The 24,002-nt window shown below is 45.2% G+C and overlaps 1 protein-coding gene across 1 annotated transcript; it reads left to right on the top strand.

Moving 5' to 3' along the window:
• Positions 1 to 8,229: 8,229 nt before the first annotated feature.
• PROKR1 (prokineticin receptor 1) lies at positions 8,230 to 21,764 on the top strand. Its single transcript, XM_058550658.1, has 3 exons — positions 8,230 to 8,475; positions 10,474 to 11,101; positions 18,448 to 21,764. The coding sequence occupies exons 2-3, from the start codon at positions 10,629 to 10,631 to the stop codon at positions 19,142 to 19,144; spliced, it is 1,170 nt and encodes a 389-aa protein (XP_058406641.1). The 5' UTR covers positions 8,230 to 8,475; positions 10,474 to 10,628; the 3' UTR covers positions 19,145 to 21,764.
• The last annotated feature ends 2,238 nt before the right edge of the window (positions 21,765 to 24,002 follow it).

The following is a 24,002-nucleotide window of genomic DNA, read 5'->3' as shown; positions in this document are numbered from 1 at the left end:
TATGTCCTATGAAGAGCATGAAGTTTGACTATGCTTGAGAAGATCATCTGTCACCCCACTTATCCTCACCTCCAATCATCTATCCCCACACTTTAGACTACCCTTTATCCTATAAATAACCCTAATCCCCATTTTCAGAGAAGTGGATTTGAGCCTTGTTATCCTGTCTTCTTGCTTGGCTGCCTTGTGAATAAACCTTTTCTTTGCTGCAAACTTGTCCTCTCAGTGACCGGTATACTGTGCGGCAGGCAAAATGAGCCTGGTTGGTAACAAGTTCATCCTTCTCCTGTGCATTTCTCTACAAGTGCAGGTAGCACAGAACTGTCACACCTGACTTCCAATGATGTCATCTTCTTGGCCCTGTGCCTATGGCTGTTCTGGCTGAACCTCAAGCAAACGTCAGACAGACCTAAAATCAGAAGAGGGAAAAATGGTTATGTAGAATCAACTGAAACAACCCATATTTATTACAAAGCACCTCTGGGTAGAATGCAGTAAAGGCTGAAGAATCTGAGAAAGCTGGAGATTCTTCCAAAGTTAGAGTGTTTCTTTGAATTTTTAAATTAAGCTACTGATCCAATTTCAATTTTTACAGTTTGTGATCTGGGCTAATTTGAGAGGCAAAATAGTATCTTATTGTTTTTAGATGACATTTCTTTTTGTTAATTGCCTATTTGTGTATTTTGCCCATTATTCCTTTGAAGTACTAGTTTTTTCCTTGGTGTGACAGTGCTTCAGGCATTAAGGATCTTGACCTTTTGTTTGCAACATTTGTCATAAATATTTTCCTGGTTTGACATTTATCTCTTACTTTTGTTTATGATTTTCCTGACTTTCAGATGTTTTGAATTTTAATGTAGAAAAATCTGTCCATTTTCTCCTTTGGGATATCATCTATTTTTCTGTTGTTTGTTTGTTTGTTTTAAAGCCTTCAACAGTCTGAAATCACATAAATTTCTACCAATATTTTCTTTCAGTTTTTAATTTTTTGAATTTAACTCTTTAATTCTTGCATATTGCATTTTAGAATATAGTGTGAGATAAAGATCTAAATTAATGATTTTCCCTAACAGTTGAATCTCCTATTCATCGTTATTAACTCACCCTTTTCTCATTGAAGTTTAAAATATTATACAAATAACATAAGTTCATTAAAAAAATCAGAAAATACAAATAATTGAAATGAAGGGAAAAACATTTGTATTTTCTTTTCACTCTGAGTTGAGGATTAGCAATTTGCTTTGTCCCTTCAGGCATTTTCTTTTTTAGATATATGCACATGTTTCCCCTCCAAATGGAATCATATTGCAATGTGGTTTTGTAACCTGATGTTTTTCCATTCAGTAATATATCATGACTATCTTTCCATGTCAATCAATATACTTTTACAGCACTGTGTCCTAATTAACTTTCAATTGAAATATACTATAGATTCAGAGAGGTGCACATTTCATAAGTGTTCAGGTGGATGAATCTTTACCAACTGAACACACCCATGTGACCAGCTACCAGATCAAGAAAAAGAATATTACTAGCACCCCAGAAACCCTCTAAATGGCTCTTTCCAGTGATCTCCCTTCCCCAAGGGTAAACATTGTCCTTCTATCCTGACTTCTAACAGCATAGATTCATTTCACAGCCCCATTTTTGATAATAACATAGTATTCCATCACACATAAATGTATTATATTATACTTTTTATGGGTTAAATTGTGTTCTCCGGAAAAAGATATGCTGAAATCCTAACCCCTGGTACCTGTGAATGTAACCTTATTTGGTAGTAGGGTCTTTGCAGATATAATCGAGTTAAGATGAGGTCATTAGGATGGGTTCTAATCCAATAAGACTAGTGTTCTTACAAGAGGAAAACACAATATGAAGACAGAGACACGAGGAGAACGCCATGTGATGAAAGAGGCGGAGATGAGAGTGGTGCAGCTGCAAACCAAGGAACACCAAGGATTGAAAACTACCACCAGAAGCTAGGGAGAGGCAAGGAAGGATTCTACTCAGAGACGCAGAGGGAGCATGGCCCTGCTCACTCTTTGATTTCAGACTTTAGCCTCCAGAACCGTAAGAGAATAAATTTCTGTTGTTTAAAGCCACCTAGTTTGTAGTACTTTGTTATGGCAGCCCTAGGAAACTAATAGATACATAACCCAATTTTGATGGATTTGGGGTTTTTCTAACATTTTATTACTTTTTATAGTGCAATGAATATTTCTCTTTTTAAAATTTTTTTCCTTAGAAGAAACTATAAAAGTGGACAATCTGTATCACAGAACACTAGAAGGACAACGGCTATGAATCACGAAATCCCTGTCTTTGAGCATTGAACTCGTGATATAGATGCTGCTTCCCTATGCCTATGGGTACAACAGGCTCACATAATGATATAATTGACTGCTGACATCATCTGCATAATGCAGAAAACTCCAGCCCCTTCTCTGTGGGAGTCTCTAGGGGATTTATCATTCAGGTTCTTGAATAATCCTCTCTCATTCTTCCCCTTCTGCTCAATCCCTCAAAACATCCTCCCATAAAGGCTTTTGGGGCCCTGGTTATGCTACTTCCTCTGAGAGTGCACTGTGTCAGTGGAAAGGACCCATCTCAGGGCTTCAGAAGCTGAGCCTGCAAGGTGCCAGGGCATTGTGACATTCCACGTGGCCCTCACTGTGTTAGAACCAGGTCACGTTTCTCAAACAAGGAGAAAAGGCCTTTTTGCCCCACTCTGTACCAGGAACACCCAAACAGCACTGCCTGTGTTCTCCCATTTTCCAGAGTCCCACTGCCTATAGCCCTGTCACCTGGGGCTTAGTCAGGAAGACCAGAACCTGAGGCAGATACCATGCGTCAGCTCCATCTCTGTCCACATCTCTCCCCTCCCTCACCCCCATGTAAACTAGTCCAGATTGGTGCTTCCACTGAGTTATCAGACTTCACGCTGAGATATATCCAGATCTCAACAGTGGGCACACTTTATGCTCAAACTCATTCCCTGCTGTCTTCTTAAACCTTCATAATATTTCCATATTAATAGGTCAAATTTCCTCTTATTACACTTCTTTTTCAACAAAATTCTTGTATTTTTCTATTACCTGTTTATTCTTTCAGATAAACATAGGAATAGTTTAGTCAACCATTAAGAATTTGTTAGGGGTGGCATTAAATCAATCAAATTAATGCAAGAACTGACATCTTTGAAGTGTTTGGGCTTCCATGAGGAACGAGGGCATGTCTCTGTACCTGTCTGCATCTTCCTTCACATCTCCAGAGGGACTCAGGGAAGTGGAGAGAAATGGCAGAGAGCAGTCCAAATGACCTGCTGAGTGGGCTTTGGGAAGCCGATCAAGCATTGCTGGCTTGAGTGCTGGAGAGGTAATTGGAAAAGGAGGCGGGATGGATTCTGAGCCAGCTCTGGGTACCCTCCAGGAATCCTTGATTTTTTTCATGGCACTGGATGAGAGTGTGTGCCAAGAGAACAAATCTGATGAAAGCAGAAAATAAGCTGATTTAGTAAATTTGCCAGACAGGAGGAACTGTGGCTGGGCCCTGGGGCCAAGGAGCACGGAAAGAGGGGCACATTGAGAACAAGCAGTAATACGTGCTGTGGGTGTGGCCGGCCAGAGATGGAGGGCTGGGCTAAAAGTCAGGAGAGCTGGATTCCAATCCGGGCTCCGAAATCAGCTAGCTCTGTTCCCTTGGGTTAGTAGCCTTCTCTCTTGAGCATCTGTTCACTCCTTTCTCAACATAAGAGTGCTCACTGAATGATCTCTGAGATGCTTTGAGCTGTTTCTGTGTGGTGTTTGCTAGAGCATCACGGGAATTGCATAGCTGATAAAAGCTCCAAGAGGTTAAAAACTTCCATGTCTAAACCAAAGAACGTAATTACGGAATAAAATGACGAAGAAATGAGAATTCAAAGCGCCTTTGGGGTGATTTCTGCCAGTGGAGTAGGAAAGAAAATATATTTAAAATAGCCCAAGAACATTATTTAGGGGTGAGGGACACCGCCAAAAAAAGTGTTTTCCAACTGAGTTCTTTTGATTTTGTCTGGTGAGGGCTCCCTCGGGTGGCAAATTCTCCCAGATAGAGTGGCTTTCTTGTAGGCAGGATGAGGCAAGGCACCTCTGCCCCTCATGGCAGTAGACGTTAATCACAGAAAACATTTCTAGGCTGTTGATATCCTTGGGGCTACAAGTTTGAAAAAAAATACATCATTGGAGTTCCAGATTTTGTTTTTAATTTCTTTCCTTTTTTTTTTTTTTTTAAATAAAACATCTTTTTTAGTTCCAGATTTTAACTCTGTTGCAGAGGTAGGCTATCAAAATTGGGCCCCAGATGCATGTCTGCTTCTCAGATGAAGGAGGGCTCTCCTGAAGCCTTTGGCAGAAACTGACATGAGGGACCAAGTCCTTCAAAGGAGTCCCTAACAAGATCTGCAGTACATAGAACCTGCAGGACTGCATCTATGTCCATTATTCCATTTCCCCCATGGAGGTCCCAGCCAATAGATCATCCCAATTATGGCCTCCTGACTCCAATGCCAGGAGTCATCCAGGACCTCCCTACTCTGAAGGTCAAAAACTTCTTCGTTGTGGCTAACCTCATCGTTAGCCTCAAGTACCATTCATTGCCAGGTCTTTGAAAGGGAAAAAGGAAAATTTTAAGTTCTGCATGGTAGCCAGCCTCCAAGATGGCCTCCAAATCAGTCCTCAATAATTCACACACTTGTGTGGTCCCCTCCCACATTGTACCAGGGTTGCTGCTGTTGTTGTTTTATGATGAAGTCAGCTACCATGTTGTGAGGTCACTCGGGCAGCTTATAGCTAAGCCTATATGATGCGGAGCTAAAGTCTCCAGCAACAGCCAGTGAAAAGCTAAGACCTGACAACAACCTCGTGAGTGAGCGTGGAGGTAGATCTTCCCCCCAGTTGAGTCTTTAGATGAGACTGCAGCCCTGGCTGACAGCTGGACTCCAATCTCATGACAGACCCTGAACCTGGAACCATCTAGTTAAGCCACTCCCAGATTTCTGATGCTCAGAAACTCTGTGAGATTATACGCATTTGTTGTTATAAGGTGCTAAGTTTTGGGGTAATTTGTCATGCAACAATAGATAACCAATGCACTCTGTGCTTTGTTTTTTGATTTTTGAGTGGAGATAGAGTCAGGAAGACATTTGCTGTGTCGAATGAGGACATATGCTATGTGGAATGACAAATCAACATTTGTCTATCTTGTGCCAGGCTCTGTTATAAGTCCCTAGATCCCTAAATTTATTTCATAATAAGAATCAACTGGGGCGCTGTTTAAACATACAAATTTCTAGGACCCTTCTCTGGGTTTAGGGTGGGACCAAGGAATCAGTATGTTTAACTAGCACCCCAGATAATTCTTATCATCAGGCAATTTTGAGAAACGTGCCAGAAAAGGATTCAAAAATGAATGTGACATAGCCCTTCCTCAGGCAACAGTGCAAGATGGGAAGCCGATCTATACACAAAGGTGCATTTAAAGAGAGGCACCAAGTGGTAAGGAAAGATGTGAAAAACATTGACGGAATCAAGGAATACTTCCTGGAAGAAATGACACAGTAGCAAGCTCTCAAAGGTTAGTTAAAATCTCATGGAGCAAGATATGGAAACAATCACAGAGTGACAGTAACAGCTGGCATTTATCAGGTGCCTGCTAAGCACCAGACATTGTGCCAAGCACTTTATCTGCCTAACTTTATTTAATCCTCACAACAACTGTCTGCAGTAGGCACTATTGTCTTCTGTAATTTACAGATGGGAAAGCTCGGCTTTGGTTACCACACTGCCCAAGGTCACACAGCTAGAAAGGAGGCAGCTGATTTCATATGCCATGCTCCTAACCATTATCGTGTTCCACGTCCCAAAGGACTTGAGACTCAGAGATGTGAAAGGGCTGTGACATTTTTGCAAATGACAGGAGTTTTGTGCAAATGACAAGAGAAGGTGTCCAGGGAGGGATATGGGCCAGGGGAGGATATTGCATGAAGTGTTGGAACCTGGCAGTGACTTCCTAGTGCGAGCTGAACTCATTCATTTTGTAATGAGGAAAGGGAGCCCCAGAAGGGTTATGTGACTTGACTAGAGTCACACAGTTTGATAGTGGCAAAGCAGACTAACGGTCCAGATCCCGGGCAGCCCCTTTCCATTATGGACAGTTGGAGGCCAAACTGGGATTGGCCTCGAATGCCTTGCTAACGAGGTCTGAACTATTCTACAGCTCATTGTAGCCATTTTAAGTGTACAATTCAGTGACATTAAGCACATTCACAACGTTGTGCAACCATTATCACTATCCATGTCCAGAACTTTTTCATCGTTCCAAAGAGAAACTCTGCATCCATTAAACAATAACTCCCCATTCTCTGCACCGCCCCCCCCCCGGTACACATCATTCTACTTTCTGACTCTATGAATTTGCCTATTCTAGGTACCACATATGTTTGGAATCATATAAATTTGTCCTTTTATGTCTGGCTTATTTCACTTAACATGAAATTTTCAAGATTCACCCATATTGTAGCATGTATAATATGCTGGAATGTATTACTTCATAAATACTTCATTCCTTTTTTCCCCTGTTTTTTATTGTGGCAAAATATAGATAATATTTACGATCTTAACCATTTTTAAGTGTACAGTTCAGTGATTAAGTACATTCATATTGTTGTGCAACCGTCACCACCATCCATCTCCGGAACTCTTTCCATTTTGCAAAACTGAAACTCTGTACCCATTAAACAGTAACTCCTCCTTCCCTTATCTTTCCAGCCCCTGGGGATCACTATTCTACTGTGGGTCTCTATGATTTTGACAACCTAGGTACATCATATAAGCGATATTATACAGTATGCGTCTTTTTTTGTGACTGGCTTATTTCACTTAGCACAATGTCCTCGAGGTTCATCCATATTGCAGAATATGTCAGAATTTCCTTCCTTTTTAAGGCTGAATAATATTCCATTGTATGTATATACCACATTTTATTTATCCATTTATCTGCCAATGGACATTTGGGTTGCTTCCATCTTTTGGTTATTGTGAATAATGCTGCTATGCACATGGATGTACAAATATCTCTTTGAGACACTGCTTTCAATTATTTTGGGTATACACCCAGAAGTGAAATTCCTGGATCATATGGTAATCCTATTTTTTAATTTTTTGAGGAACTGCCATACTGTTTTCCACAGTGGCTGTATCATTTTGCGTTCCTACTGACAGTGCACGAGTTCCAGTTTCTCCACATCCTCACCAACGCTTCTTATAGTTCATTCCTTTTTTTAAAGATAAGACATATTCTAATGTATGTAGGCAACACATTTTTAGAAATCCATTCATCAGTTGATGGACATTTGGGTTGTTTCTGCCTTTTGGCTATTGTGAATAATGCTGCTGTGAACGTTGGTGTACAAGTATCTGAGTACCTGCTTTCAATTTTTTTGAAGTGGAATTGCTGGATCGTAGGGTAATTCTATATTTAACTCCTTGAGAAATCTATGGACTTTTGAAGGACATCTGTGCTCTGTAAGCTAGCTCTGGTCATCCTAGCCTTCTTCTGAACAGATATCCGTGAGCCGGTGCACAGACTCCTTCCTCTCCCCTGCATGCACACTGCCCCCCTACCCTGACTTCATTGCTTTCTGGAAGGTAGTTCTCTGAGCCTCTTTTACACTGAGGTACAAGCAGCTGAGAGGGAAGCTGGCCCTGGTGTCCAGTTGGGCTCGCCCGAGGGAACCAGGTTTGGGTTGGTCCCGGCGTGTCCTGCGAGGGCGGTGATGTAGGCAGGAGGGGAGGCTCCTCTCTGTTCTTTGAAATCTCACCAGCTAAGCGAGCTGTATCCGCCCACTCTGGCGGTGGCCCTGGGGCTGCCCAGGTGAGCCGGCAGATTAGTCCCGTGCCCTGGGGCGGGCACAGCCGGGCCTGGTGGGTCCCTCTAGCGCGGAGTCCTCACTGAGCTCCGCTCCCGGCGCGAGCGCCCTGCTTCCCGCCCGGGGCGGCCGTTCCGGAGCCTGGCCCGGCTCCCTCTCGGGTGTCCTCGCTGCGAGCTGCCGCCTCTGCGTCCCCGACACTCTGGACCGGGGGCGACTCCGGGTCCCCAACCGCGCCGCGTGCCCGGGAGACCCCGACGTGCCCCGACTTCGAGCCCGGACCCCGGCGCCTCTCCAAGCCAGCAGCCCGAGCCCTGCGCGCCCCGCGGCCCCGGGGGCGGGGACAGCGGGTGCGGGGCGGGCCCGGGCCGGGGGTGGCCTCGCCACGGAGCCGCCGTTCCTCGGGTCTGCCGCGGCGGCGCGAGCGCAACTCCCGCCGGAGAGAGCCCCGAGCAGAGGAGAGAGGGGACCTGTCCTCTTCCTGCGGGCCTCTAGGAGAAGCGGCTCGTGTCCCCGGGCCCGGAATCAAGAAACCGGGAACTGGTCCACTGGGCGCCGGCATTCCGCAGGTACTGAGCGCGCCCTCCCGGGGAGATGCTCCAGGGAACCCACGCGGCACCGGCGGCCGCCGAGGCGCCAGGGCTTTTGAGTGGGGACGGGGGCTTTTCCAGAGTCTCGCACTCGCGCTCGTTTCTTCAGGGGAGCCGGCTACCCCCTCCTTCTGTCCTGAGGCGTAGCTCCGGGGCTCCAAGGAGAAAGTTGGGAGCAAGACAGGGCTTATCAGCAGGGGCTGCAAAGAGATGCTTCCGGCGATCGGCAGAGTCTGGCCAGGGGGCGAGCGCTAAACGGCAGGGGCCCCAGAGGACACTGAGCGGGAATGGGGTTCCCCTTTGAGAGGTGAGAATAAAGTAGAGAAGCTCGCTGGAAAACTTCTCCCCGAATCTAAATCTTCTAATCTCTGCCCCCCAAGAAGTTTTTATTCTCTTTGTTTTTAAGACCTGACTTTGAGCCTTCCAGGTAGCATGCTTGTAGGGTGCCCCTGCAGAGGTGGCATGCCTCTGAGACACACAGGGCCTGCGAGGAGTGTGGACTGTCCCACCCGGACTGGACTGCAGCTATCCCTGCCTGGGCTCCAAGCCTGGCCCCCTCTGACCTTTCAGCTCTGGGCTCTGCTTCTCACACCTGACAGGGGGAAAGAGCAGGGCCTGAAGGGACTGAACTCACGGCTCAGAGGAAGGAAAAAATCAGAGAAAAAGGGTGTGAGGAATTGGGAGAGAGGCAGGAATGGGGCTGAGCCTCGTTGGGGTGCAGAGGGACTTTAACCCTGGTCCCCCAAAGACAAGTTCCAGATGTGTCATGTTCTGAGGAATGTGGAAAGCAGGCTTTCCTAGGGGGTCTTACGTGTCTTCCTTGTGTCTCCCTTTCCCAGGAACCTCAGGTTTTCCATACTCCCCTGCCCTTTCTGATTTTCCTGAAATTTATGGTGCTCGCCAGACCCCAGCTCTCCTCTTACATCCCAGCAACCTGGTGTGATATTTTCAGGCTCTGGGAGGGACTGGTGGGGCAGGGACAGGGCAGGGGATGGGGGACTCTGGCTTCCTCTTGGTTTGTGGTCCTCAGCAGTGCAGCTGACACCCCTCCCCACCCCTCTCTGCAGCCCCATTATGTGATGTGGTGGAGTCATCTGGGTCAGGGTTTCCCTCTCCTTCCTTGCGGCTGACTGAGGAGGCCTGAGCACTCAACAGCAATTCCTTGCAGTTCTAGGGTGTAACACCCTCCCTCTCCAGGGAGCTCCATACTTTACAGACATTATTGATCTCCTGCCTGGAGGATGTCGAAACTCTGAGTGTTTAAGCTATTTACCTCAGGACACACAACCAGCCAAGGAAGGATTTTGCTCTGGAGCCCCCTTTCCAGGCCACTTAGTGATTGGGTTGTGACTTCAACCCTGCAGCCTCTGCCTGGGGACAGGCCTTGGTAATTACTGTGCCCAGCCTCTGAGGTCGCAGCAGACCTGGATGGGGGGACGGGAAGCCCAACGAGGAGAGGGGAAGGCAGCTCTCTGTGATTGGCTCTGTGATTCTAGAGCAGTGTATTGCCAAGAAGGAAGAAGCCCAGCTCATGGAGAGTAGTCAGGGTTGTCTCAGAGCTCTCCCTCTTTGATGGTATTCAGAATGATTTCTTTTAAGCCACAGAATGGGACAATTCCACAAGGACAAAATTCAGGCTGTTGGGGCAGCAAAGGGAGTTGGAGCAGATCACTTTCATTCTCTTTGGCCTCCCCACATTCCCAACTTCGGCCCCTGAGAAAAAGTGCAACATTTCAGTCATCAGTGGACCGGAAATAAACTGAGGCTGATTGTCTCTATAGCAGTCCAATCTTCCCTGAATGAGTGGGTATGTGGTTTTATTCATTTGTGTTCTCTCACTGGTGCCTTTATTTGCACTCCATCGCCCAATGTTCACTCTGAGCAGGTGGCTAATGGGTCTGCTTAGGTCACAGGATGGTTTTAAATTTGGCCAGGTTCACTCACCTATGTAGCCAACTATTTGTTTGTCTTTTTAAGGCAAGGGAGATCGGACCCTGTACCCTCCGGTTGCTGGCAGGGACTCTGACTCATTAAGGGAGAGCTGAGTGTCAGCAGAGGGGGCAGACATCAGCCTCCTGGAGGAATTCCCAGCAGTGTTGCTCATAGCACCACTTGGCCAGAAGGAGATCAGCATGGGGGTCTTGGATGAGAATGCCACCAACACCTCCACCAACTTCCTTTCTGTGCTCTCTTCCCGTGGAGTGCAAGCTGCTTCCTTCCCATTTAACTTCAGCTATGGCGACTATGATATGCCCTTGGATGAGGATGAGGATGTGACCAATTCCCGGACTTTCTTTGCGGCCAAGATCATCATTGGCATGGCCCTGGTGGGCATCATGCTTGTGTGTGGCATTGGCAACTTCATCTTCATTGCTGCCTTGGCCCGCTACAAGAAGCTGCGTAACCTCACCAATCTGCTCATTGCCAACCTGGCCATCTCTGACTTCCTGGTAGCTGTTGTCTGCTGCCCCTTTGAGATGGACTACTACGTGGTGCGCCAGCTCTCCTGGGAGCATGGTCATGTTCTGTGTGCCTCTGTCAACTACCTGCGTACTGTCTCTCTCTATGTCTCCACCAATGCCCTGTTGGCCATCGCCATTGATAGGTGAGTGAGGGGGCAGTGGGGACAACAAAGAAAGGGGCACTGGAATTGCCCCTTCTTTTACTGCAGGTGTGGACTGATGAGAAATATCCATATTCCTCATAGATGTGGATGCGTGGGGGCTCAAAAGTTGGCCCATTGACTGAACAGTAGGAAGAGTTCTAGTTTTCCAGCTGTGGGCAGGCAGAGGTAGCAGAGCTCCCTAGAGTTGGGCGTTGGGAAGGCTTTTGATCCCTCTGCTATGGACGTGCTCCAAGATGTTGTATCTGTTCAAGGTCTAGAGGTAGAAGGTAGGAGGAGGTGCAGAGGGACAAGTTTAAGTTCTAGGCAGGTACCTCCTGAGTCAACTTGGAAATCTTGGTGGAGGTTTCTATCTCAAGACTTCTTCTACTAAAACATGACCCCCCCCTAGCACCAGTTGATTTTAAAATAAAATTTAAGGATTTGTTTTGAAAAAAAAAAAAGAAAGAAAAAAGAGAACATATACTTACTTAGACTTTTTTGTTGTTGCATTCATCAGTTTGCTCCTTTTCTTACATTTGCATGCAACAGTATAGAAGACCTGTTTTTAGTGATGGTAAATAAAACCAATAAGAGCAGCCTATGCAAATGTTTCTTATGTTATGTTTATTTTTTTTCATTTAGTATAATCACCTGTGCTAATGGGCCAGGGTGGTTTTTTCCCCTCAGGACAATCTTTGCAAGATCCTCTGCCCAAAGTTGGACTCATTACAAAGCACCACGTTACAGTCTAGAGACAGTTGCCTTGAGGGTCAAATCCGGCCACCATGTACTGTACTTGCATTGAACAGCCTGTCTCTCTTCCTTAACCCAGAGAGCCTGAAGGACAGATGCTCTCCCTGTTCCATGGCCTCAGGGCTGGGCTGGAGTTCAGCTGCCCCTCACAATCAGGACACCACCCGACAGTGTTCCAGCGGGGAGCACAGTGAATAGGGTCTGCTTTCTGAAGCCACAGGCAGGACAACTAGGGATAGGATAACCCCGAAACAGACCACTACAGAGTAAAGGGGGTTGAGAAGGAGCCTGGCTTTCAAACCACTGAGGGGTGGAAGCTCAGCTTCCTTTCTCCAGGGAAGGGTGTCAGGGAGTTAGCCACTTACACAGCCCTTGGGCTGTCACCAGTGGAAAGTGCTCAGAGATGTCATCCCTGCAGAGGGCCTCTTCTCCTTGGCCAAGGTCGTTCGCAGGAGTCGTAAAGCCCCATGGCATTTTGTCCACCCAGGAACAGACGCTGGGTGAATACAGAAGGAACAGGAGGGGACAGTCAAGCAGAGCATCCACCCCCTAAGTGCCCTTCAGAGCTGGCGAGGAAGAACTGCAGGGACCTTGTCTCTGACCTCTTCTGAAAGTAGAAGCTGCCTTCATCTCTCTTAGCACATAAACAGGACAAAGCATCTAGGGTCATTTCCTTAAGTTTCGCTTTAGCAAGACATCTTTTCACGGGGGTGCTCCCAGCCACTGAAAGTGGGGTAGGTAGGGGCCTGCTGTGGGGTGGGACTCAGGTCTGTTTTACCTTGTGGGAGTCCACTTGTTGAAAGGGGTAATACCTGCAGTAGGATGTGGCTTCAAGGAGGGTGGGAGCCAGGATAAATTAAGGGGCACTGGGTTAGTTTGAACACGTAAGAGGTAACATCTGTGTCAATTAATCCACCTCGATCTCCTGAACTCCTTCAGGCTCATGTCCTACTTTCGTACCAAATTCAGGTTGTCTGAAATACCACAGGCGTGTCTAGTGCAGTGTAAGTTTATATAATGCAATTTAAATACAGTAAGAAAGATTAATTGGGGAACATGCTTTGCTTCATGGGGCTGCTATTGTTTATAGTGGGGTTGTGGTTGGAAACTTGCACCCAGGCGCTGAAGGAAAGCACTGTTGCCTGCACAGGGCGGTCCAGTGGCTTGGCCAGCTAGCTGGCTGCTCCAGTGGGGTAAGTTCCTTTATTGATGTTTGTCATCTTTGCTTCAGATTTGTTTTATTTTTATGTGTTTTTACCATCTAATTTCAATTTTGTGGTCTAGGGCCTCATGGATTCTTGTCTGGCCTTGTGTCTTGTTCAGGATTTGATCAGTGATTTCAGACTTGATTTGGTTTGTTTTGGGCAACTAATTTTTATCTTGATATAACAAATACACCCGCAGTTATAAAAATAGCTTTATTTTTGTTTAATGGAATTTCTGTAGGAATAGTGTCAGTAGCTATTCTGCCTAGGTTTAACCTCCTGCTGCACCGATTAGCTGTAGGGCCTTATATTGGTTATTTGACCTCTCTCTGCCTCAGTTTTCTCATGTATAAAATGGGAATAATAAGAAAACCTAATGTATTGGGTTGCTTTGAGGATTAAATGAAATAATATATGTAATTGTTTAGAATAATGCTTAAAACAGAGTAAGCACTAAATAAAGTGTGGGTATTATAATTCTTGAATTAATCCTTACAGGAATAACAACAAAAAAACCCAGAAAAACTGATGAATATTTCTGGTTGACTAACCTCTTTGTTTTCATTGAAGTGATTGTTTTTATGATGTGATTAAAAAAAATAATACAAGGTCTCTGAGAAACACAGCCATCAAGATATGGCAGAACAGAACTATTTATCTTCTACCTGCCTGGACTTCTCTGTTTCCGTTATTGGTTCCATGGTTCTCCCAGGTATCTAAACTAGCAAGTCTCCTCCATCCTGGCCGCCCTCTCCCTTTCTCCAGCATTCATTCAATTTCCAGGTCCTGGCAATACTCCCTGCTATCGCTCACCTGTTCACTCAGGCCTGGACTGTCATAGTCTCCTCTTGGTCTTCTATCTTCATTGTCTCTTGGTTCTGTCCCTCTGCCAACCCTACTCCCCCACAATCCATCCTAAACATTCATTCATTCAAACAATGCATTTTTATAGAGCAACTAGCACTGGGGATAATGGTGAGTAAGAAGAAAAAGCTCCTTGCCTTCATGGAGCTTATACCCACGGGGTGGAGAGAGCTAGCAGTCAGGCAAACAGACAAGGAGGGTAACTTCCGAGCATGAGAAGTGCTCAGAACAAAAACAAACACATGGAAACCATGAGAGTGACAGAGTGGAAATTATTGGGTGTGTAGTCAGGAAAAGTGTCTCTGAGAAGACATTTGAACTGACCTCTGAATGACGTAAAAAAATAAAATAAAAGCTGGCCCTGTGAAGATTGGGACAAAGCATTCCAGACAGAGGGAGTTATAAGTGCAAAGGCCCTGAGACAGGAACAAACCCGAAGTATTCTAGGAACAGAGAGAAGGCCCCTGTGGCCTGAGGGAAGAAAGCAGGACTGCAACCAGTTTAATCTTCCGTCTTGTGCATGTTCCTCTCTCTTTCTCATAAGACCTCTAATGACTCCATTGTCTACAAAATATGGCTCAGCCCCCCTCATCTGCCCTTCCAGCCTTTTATGATCCAGCCCCAGACTACCTCCCAGTCTCATGCTGGGTTGGGTAAACGCATTTATGTCCTGTTTTCCAAAAACGGTTGCAATCTCTTTGAGAACTGTCACCATGACTCATTACATTTCTATCCATTCAGCGCCAGGCACTTGCTGGGGGTGAAGTTCTACTAAAATCCTAGGTGCCCGGAATTCACAGACAGCAAAAGGTTATAAAAGAAATAAGACTTGATCCCTGCTCTTGGGGAGCTTACCGTCTAGACTGGGGTTGGGGGAGAAGGGGAGAACTAACATTTATGGAACAGTTAAAAGATAAAGTAAAGGATACATTTTAAAGGAAATTTAGAGAAGGGTGAGATCATCATGTACCTGAGAAATCAAAGGAGGTTTCATGGAGGAGGTGGACTTTTAACTGGCCTTCAACCAATGAGGATCAGCAAAAAAGAGGAAGGATTTTCCAAGAGGGCAGAACAGTGTTTGCAAAAGTCAAGAGGTGGGAATGCTTGTGCTATGAGGTCCTTTGCGGAGGTATGTGGGACAGGGGCAAAGAACATAAGGAGAGTAGAGATCAGAAAGGATAGGGTCATATTCCAGAAGATCTCAAAATCCAGGCACGGGGAGTCAGACCTGATGGTAGCAAGGAACTGAGAAAGATCCTCAGAGGACTCTGTCCCCCCGCTCTGGGTTTTCTCTTTGATGTGGAGACACCTGCACTGTCCTCGAGGTGTATCCTGCAGATCCCAGAGCACGTGGGGCACTGGGGACTCCCCCTTCTTTTACCCAGAATCTAGGGGAAACTGGCCAGTCTGCCTGCCCATTGGCAGCTCTCTTCTGTCTGGATGAGGCCAGCTAAGGCACGAGTAACTGCGCTCAGCCTTAGGGAGCACCAGTGCTCTCCGGTGAGCTTATCGGGCAGCGGTTGTGCATTCCCTGTCCATCCCATGACCAGCCTAGGAGCTGCTCCCGCTGCTATTTCCATGGTTTATCTGGGGCTGGGTCCTGGGTACAGAGAGGGAGCCCAAAGGCTCTTTGCTTAACTACTCAGCCCACTATCATCACACAGTTATTGCCTGGACATTGTTTTGTCCAGCAGCCGTTATTCTTCGTTCTCTGGGAAATGTTGGCTCTAAGTGGATCTGGACCTGAGCCACTGTGGTGGTAGACACACAGGGCAAGCCAAGGCCCACTCATCAGCAGAGAAAAGTAGCTGACAGTTGCCCGACTTCTTCTTCGAACATCAATAGGTAGAAACCAACTGTGATGCAGAGAAAAGAGGAGAGGGGTTGCCAGGATGTCAGGAGGGCAGAAGGAAGGGATATTGCTTGCTCTGGATGGGAAGGGAGGGGGCACATGGCGTACTAGAGAGGCCACTGGATTTGGAGCAAGATAGGGGTCCATGTCATGGTTCTGTCAGTTTCTAGCTGTGTGGCTTTTGGCAGGTTATTTAACTTCTCTGAACCTTAGTTTGCTCATCTTGTAAAATGGGCATCTTTGCTCTCTTCAATAGAGTTGGGGTTATCTAACAAGAAAGTGGATTTGAAAATGCTCTGTAAACTATAAGTTGCTTTACAAACATAAGTAAGTATTACTAACACTGGAGTTCTGGAATTCTGTTCCTAGCATAGCTAAGGCTGGTGGCAATCCTTGACACGGTTTTCTGCAATTTGCCTACTGATAAATGTATTTGGAAGGCACATTTCACAGCTCCTCATGCTAACCCTGGGGATGGAGTTGGGGTGATGTCGGAGAGACAGGAGGAAACAATTATCTGATGGGTAGCCACAAATTACCCTGAAGATTAGTTCTGATGTGAAGATAAATAGATCCAGCAAAATAGAAAGTAGTAAAGAACTTGCAAATGCAGAGTTTGCCAATAACAGGTAACAGAAAATTGCTGTGTTTACAGAATAGCTCTGAAAAAATACATTTTAGGATACTAACAGTTTCCTGCATATTACTAGCTTGTTGTTTATGTGCAGTGTCCCATTGGAACCTCAGTGTCGCTGTGAGGTTGGCAAGGCAGGTGATAGACCCGTGTCACAGAGGAGGAAGTGGAGCCCACAGGGCTAGGAAAAATGACCCAAAGTCATATAACAAGTTTGTGACAAAGCTGGGATTAGAGTCTTGGTTTTCTGACTCCTAGATTAGCATTCTCTCCTAATTGTTCCTTGAAAAAACACTCTAAGTTTGAAACATCATGAAGACTTTGGAAGTTACTATTGGGAAAAGAAGGAACTGAATCATATGGTGAAAATTCATATAGTAAACAAGTATGAATATAGAAATATTCTTTGATAGAGTAATCTTCAGCACATTATGGGGTAGATAGAGAGGGAGAGAGCTGGTGAGAGCAAAAGCACTAAACTTTTAGTTTTTATATGAATCAGAGCAAGTTTGGGGCCCTCCTTACAGCAGGAGCACCGTGGTCTTTATGAAGGGCCCATCTGTGTGCATTGACAAAAGCATTGCCAACACCCTGCAGACACTCCCATGCCACCCTTCAGCACTCGGGAGATTGGCAAGAGTGCCACGAATTGCTGCCGATGGTGGAGGGTATCAAGCAGCCAGCCGGGTGTCCAGAGGGCGGACCCAGCCCACCCAACTTCATCTAACCTCTGGGAGCCAGAAAAGAGTGGGAGCCTCATTCCAGTGAACTCTCCAAATGACACTCAATGGAGTTGGCTGCCTGTGTTGTGGGAGGAGGAACAGAAACAGCCAGAACATGATCTGATCAGGAAAAAAAATAAGAATGAACCTCCTCTTCCAATCAAAATCTCAAGAAAGATGACCTCAAAGGGATTGGTTTCAAAGGAAGCAGAAATGGTTTGGCTTTCCCTCAGGCCCCTGTCACGTTTGCCCTTGGCTCTACCTGGGATAAGCTGTGGACACGTGAGAATGTGTTTATTTCCAGTGCTGGTTAGTCATTCCCTCCCACTTAACTTCCCATCTTTCTCCTTCTCCAGCTTCTACCCTCTCCCAGACACGGAAAGTCTTCCAGGAAACCAGAGCTCTCTGCATAAGTATGTACACTGTCTCTGGGAAGGAGGCTTTCATACCGCACAAATGACTCACATCCCCCAGAAAGTGCTCTCTCCTCGTTCCTGGACCACTGTGGTAACAGCAGTGTGGTTTTTTGGGAAAGAACAAAAGCAATATCTTATACTGTCTGGTGCTTTGTGGTTAAAAAAAATATGTTCATGTATATTCTCAATTGATTTTTACATCAACCATGTGAGATAGGGTTAAATGTTTTCTATCAAAGGTATATGATATGACCTTGTATATGACCTTGAGAAAGTCACTCATCTCTCTCCAGCCTCCATTTTTCTACCTGGAAAATAAGATAAATGATCTCATGCTTTTCCTCCACCTTTGCATGCAGAGCAATGTTTTCAAAAATGTGGAATGAAAACAAAACTTTGCCCGCTCCTTCCAGTGGGAAGGGTAAATTCTCCCAGCAACTTATCAGGCCCTTAGCTCTAAACTGTGGAGTAATGAGGATGAATGGCCCTGAAAACAGGAAGGAGCTGGGAATAGCGCCAGACTAGGAACCAATGGGAGGCATTATTAGTATATTTAATAATCATAGTCACCATGTATTGAGTATATACCATGTTTGAAACTGTGCCAGGAATTATGTATACATCAGCACATTTAATCCTTAAAAACAAACAAACAAAAACCTTTGCAGAGAAGAAAACTGAGATTCAGAGAGATCAAACAAAATTTGCCTGAGGTTGCGACAGCTAGTGAGGGGTGGAGCTGGGGTTTACATTCAAGTCTGCCTTTCTCAGAAGCCTACATATCATTGTGTTTTTCTTCCACACATACCATTCGGTTGCACCTCCTAATGTTGCAGAAATAATATCATTATCTAGAACTTTCTCATCACAGTGGTTGACCGTATTGTGTTCTTGTCCCAGATATCTGGCCATTGTCCACCCGCTGAGACCCCGGATGAAGTATCAAACAGCCACTGGCTTGATTGTCTTGGTGTGGACGGTGTCCATCCTCATCGCCATCCCTTCAGCCTACTTCACAACTGAAACTGTCCTCATTATTGTCAAGAGCCAGGAGAAGATCTTCTGTGGCCAGATCTGGCCTGTGGACCAGCAGATCTACTACAAGTCCTACTTCCTCTTCATCTTTGGCATTGAGTTCGTGGGCCCCGTGGTCACCATGACTCTGTGCTATGCCAGGATCTCCCGGGAGCTCTGGTTCAAGGCGGTGCCTGGTTTCCAGACAGAGCAGATCCGGAAGCGGCTGCGCTGCCGCCGGAAGACGGTGCTGGTGCTCATGTGCATCCTCACCGCCTATGTGCTGTGCTGGGCGCCCTTCTACGGCTTCACCATTGTGCGTGACTTCTTCCCCATGGTGTTCGTGAAGGAGAAGCACTACCTCACGGCCTTCTATGTTGTTGAGTGCATTGCCATGAGCAATAGCATGATCAACACCGTGTGCTTCGTGACCGTCAAGAACAACACCATCAAGTACTTCAAGAAGATCATGCTGCTCCACTGGAAGCCTTCGTACAATGGAAGTAAGTCCAGTGCAGACCTTGACCTCAAAACCATCGGGGTGCCTGCCACCGAAGAGGTGGATTGCATCAGACTGAAATAACTCAATGGACCTTTCAAAGTTTAAACACAGACGGGACCTTTGGGACCCTAACCAGTGTGTTTAGTTTCACACTATCAATTAAGAACTCTTGGTTTGCTGCAGAGGGCAGAGAAAATGGACAACTATATGAACACTGTGTTCAAGGAGCTCAGAATTTCTAAAACTGATGTGACTAGATACCATCACCCGTGGCCAACATTCACTGAATGTCTAATTTGTGCAGAGTAGGCACAGATGAAACTTATATATGTCGACTATGTTTAAATGGCAAAAAGAAATAGAGATTAAACCAAGAAAAATGTTGGAGCACGGACGGTCTGGAATAAGGGAGTTTCCAGAAGAGAATGCGAGTTGGCATCTTGGACCGTGGTACATGTGTTTGTAGAATGATGGTCTCTCTGGACCCTTTCAGCTATTCATCAGACACTGATGTAGCCCATCTTTAGGATTATTCTTAGGCTTGAGTTGGCTCCTAACATTTGCAGAGTTGAAGCAAGAGAACAAAACAGGTTCCTGGTTCTTTCTCTATCCTTCTCTTCTTATCCCTTGTCTTGACTCTCACTGTGAGAAGCCTTACATGCATGCACATGGACACCTCAGTATGCATGGCCAAGTTCTGTCCAAACCCTCTTCCTGTACCTTGCCCCATGACCACCCCTCGGACCTAGGGCTGTACCTATACATGGTGAGACCCATCATCAGGAGGATAGACCTGGGGAAGAAATCACACAGACCTTGGAAGCCATTTGGGCATGGAATTATGGGGTTCTAGGTACTCGGAGCAAGTCAAGAGGGAAAAGCCTGGGCTCAGGATGGTTATGTCTTCTTGGCTCCATGGACTTCTTGCCCCAGAGCACAGGTGGACGACCTCTGAAAGTGTGTGGGGCTCAGGGCAGGGGCTCAGGTTCTCTGGGTCTAAAGGGTGATACTGCTTCCACCTCTCAGTTATTCTAGCTTAGACCAATCAGGCTTTCTCTTAAGTCCTTCTCTTCCCTCTAATGTTTCCATGCTTGTGACGCATGGAATCTTTGAAAGTTGACAAAACACCTCATGGATGTGGCTATCAGCCATTTTTCCATTCCCACCAGCTCTCACTCTCGTTCAAATGATTTGAGGGCAAAATGTCTTTGTCACTGGTGCCTGAATCCTATCATAGTCATTATTCCTCTGGATTAAGACTTGATTCTCTTTTAAAATGGAGGTATTCTTGGGAGGGGTAACCCATCACATTTCTACTTCTCAGTGTCAATGAATTTATGCAATCCAGTGGCAAGTGATGAATTTCAGTGGTAGAGCCCTGGGCACCCAGAAAAGAAAAGAACATACAAACTGGGGTGGGGGGCAACAATGAGATTGTGTGACTCTACAGGCTTATTGAGAGCTCATCCCACTTTCTAATCCACCTGCTTTGTTTGGTGTTTTGAATTTTGGAATTTGGAATTTTGGAACCAGAAGATCTGATGCAGTTTTGGCTGTGTCACCTGTGTGGCCCAGGGTAAACCCTTTCAGAAGGGTCAAAGACAGTATCTGTGTTAGCTACTGATGAGGTGGTTGTGAAGAGCCAGTGAGATAATATGTGGGAAAATTCTTTCAACCACACAAGTAATCAGAAGAATGGACTAATAACTGTGAATAGTGTGCCTGGACAAGGAAAAACTTGTTACTCTGGCATATGTGTCTAGAAGCCTCACCCTCTCCCCCTTTCGTTAGTCTTTGTGTGAATCATTCCCTTACCCCTCTGAGCAATGCTGTATGCATTATGTTCCTAATAACATGTTGGTACAACAAGGTAGTGACAGTTTGTGGCAGAAGTGTAAAAGGAAATGGTAGATTGGTTCCCAGTCAGAAGATGAGCTCCAGGTGTTAGAAACTTCAGAATCGGAGCATCTTTGTGATCATGGAAGTATTCACCATCTTCCTATGCCTGTTCCCAGCCAGCATGAATCTGGGCAATGCGATATCTGTTTCTCAGTCTATTTTTATTCTCATGAATGTGTACAGCTATGGAGTGGACTTGTCCTTTTTTCTTAAATAAGTTTAGAGCAGCACATTTATAATGCTATTTAAGTGATATTTGTATGGACTTTTCCCCCTCCAAATACAGTCAACTCTTTATTTTTGGCAGCAAAGTTTATTTTTTTTATAGTTACTTTATTTCTCTAGAAGATGCATTTCATCTTCTATTTATTTCTTTCCATTAATCATCCAGCAGACTTACCCTACAGTTTAATCAGAATACTCTCAGAGAATAAAAACTAATTAAATTATTAGCCTAAAGCCAACATGCCTTGGAAGACAATTCTTATTTTTTATAAAATCATATATTGCATTTTAAAATCAGAAAAGTTAGTTTTTGGACTAAAAAATAATAAAATTATATAATCTGTTGTCATTATGTTCATCTTTTCCATTAGGAATGCTAACCAAGAGTTGACTATTAAATAGGAGCTTTTTGTATGTGACAACCAAACCTCTTTCTGCTTTTTAGCCTAGAATGTGTCAATTTTTCACTCGTTTAATTATCTGTACTGTTTCTAGATATTGTGTCTGCTTGTGATTTTATAGTGAATGAAAGTGTTGTGTTGTTATCAAGTGAAATAAAAAAATATATATATATATAATCATCAACCATGATGTTCCTGTAATTTCTCCCCACATCCTTTTCTTAGTTATAATGTGATGGTTTTTTGATTGAGCACTGAATACATGCTGATTCCGTGATCAGATGAATTGTGAGAACAGTGCTAATTCATGCTCTTATTGCCTACAAATTTCTCCTCTCCATCCTAAAGAGGTTTAACTGATATATTTCTTCTTCCTATAAGTCTGCTCTGGTAAAACCATTAATACTTTTTAGCATCTGAGTGCCAAGGCTGGAAATCTGAGGACCTGTTTATGCCTGTTACATAAGCTAAGGCTAAACCTTTGAACAGGCTTAGTGTCTGCACACACAGAGTGAACCAGATGAACCTACGATGCCACGCCATGTTCAGATTAGTGGTTAATTCACTGAACTGAGTGGTAGCCTCGCCAGCTGATGGCTTCTCCAAAAACTGCTGGTAAGCCCAACAAGGTGACACCTGTGGTTATGTGTTTCTTTTCTATTCTCTACATACTTTTTATATGCACATTGTCATCTACAAAAAGGTAAAGAAGTGATTTTTATGAAATCAAGCCATTTCCTTAACTAAAGTAAAAAAGAAGGGCATATTTACAGCAAAGCTTTTGGAGATTTTGCCTAATGAGTACACATTTAAAAAATAATTTCTTTAAAGACACTAAAACATGGCAATGTGGCAGTCACCACAGCTAGCCCTTAGGCGTGAAACAATTTCCATTCACCTTGTGGAAAAGAATGCTAAAGAATTCATGAGATGGCCAGAAAACTGTAAATATGAGTCCTGTTTCTTGAAAAATATGATAAATTTTGGAATGTATCCACAAAGAATGACTCCAGTTCTCCTTCCTAGAGTGTAAGTGAGAATATTGAATTCAAATCATTCATTTTACGGTTGATGAAACTGAAGCCCAGAGTGGGGAAGAGGTGTTCAAGATCTCACAGGTGGTCGCTGGGAGAGCCAGGGTTAGACCCGTGGGCTCCCAACGCTCAGTCCAGGGCTCTTCTACCACAGCATTTGTGGATGCAGGGAGCATCAATCTTGGAAAGGGAAGGATCGTTCCCAAGAATCCTTAGGGTGACTATTCACCTCCAGTCTGGCCTTCTCTGGAGACCCCTAAGGAGTTTAGCAGAGACATTCCTGGTTCCTTTGCAAGCCAAGTTTAGCTCATCTTACCCCCTGGGAACTCATAGCGCAGACATGGAGACCAGGAGGTTTGGGGGAAGAACTGCTAAAAAATGTTTACGGCTGCTCTTTCTTTACCTTGTGTAGTTGGGGGGGTCCCTAAGAATGTAAAAGGAAAAATACCAAGCCCCTGTCCATGAAGACAGCTGCCCAGCCCAAGGAAAGCAGGAGAGGGAGATAAAGAAGCCAAGCTTGGCTGACCGTCGAGACTGGAGGGCAGTCCTATGTGTTCAGAGTTCAGTGGTGTCAGAGGACTACGTCCTGCCGCTGCCGGCGAGGATGAGAAGGGTAGGGAAGGATTTTTGAATGAGGTGGGACGTGAACTGGACAGTGGGGTGTAGAGAGCAAGAGGGCAAACAGTCCACATGGGAAGAGAAACATTTCTTTTATCTGCTCCTGGAAACGGAAATCGATTTTTCCTGGGGGAAAAGACTTCTCACGCAACGATGGGATTGTCATAGCTGGAAGAGGTGGCCAAAACCTGAAAAACACACGGGGACATAAATAGAGCTTCATCTGAGAGTGGGTTTCCATAAGAGGCGGAGGAAGAGAGGAGAGACAGAATCTAGCCTTGTGAAGCAGGTCTGTACGATGGGGTGTGGGAGGTGTCTCATAAGAAGGGAAATAAATAAGAGAAAAGATTTGGAGGAGGAAGTTGCTGAAAACAAATTTGGCTGACTTGAATACAGCAAGGAGCATCTACCACGTGGCAGGGGCTGAGCTGAGCACATTACAGGAACTGTCTTGCTCAGTCCTCACAACAGCCCTCCAAGGCATGGGCGAGTATCACTCTCATTTTACAGAGGAGGAAATCGAGTCTCAACTCGCAGAGGTTGCTCAGGGTCACACAAGGACTGAACAGTGCGCTGAGATTTGAACTCAAGCAGTTTGACTCCAGACCTCATGCTTTTGATCACACTGTGCTGCAGCCTTTATATGATTTTCCTAGACCTTCCTTGTGCTTTCTAATAAATGCCTCTCTCCTTAAGTCCAAACATTGAGTGCTAAATCATCTCCTAAGTTAAGTAGATTTTTCTCAAAAACTGAGAATAGTG

Source organism: Diceros bicornis, chromosome 12, assembly GCF_020826845.1.
Source record: "Diceros bicornis minor isolate mBicDic1 chromosome 12, mDicBic1.mat.cur, whole genome shotgun sequence".
Classification (NCBI taxonomy): Eukaryota; Metazoa; Chordata; class Mammalia; order Perissodactyla; family Rhinocerotidae; genus Diceros; species Diceros bicornis.
The sequence above is the reverse complement of the archived record's forward strand: the minus strand, read 5'-3'. Positions and strand labels throughout refer to the sequence as shown.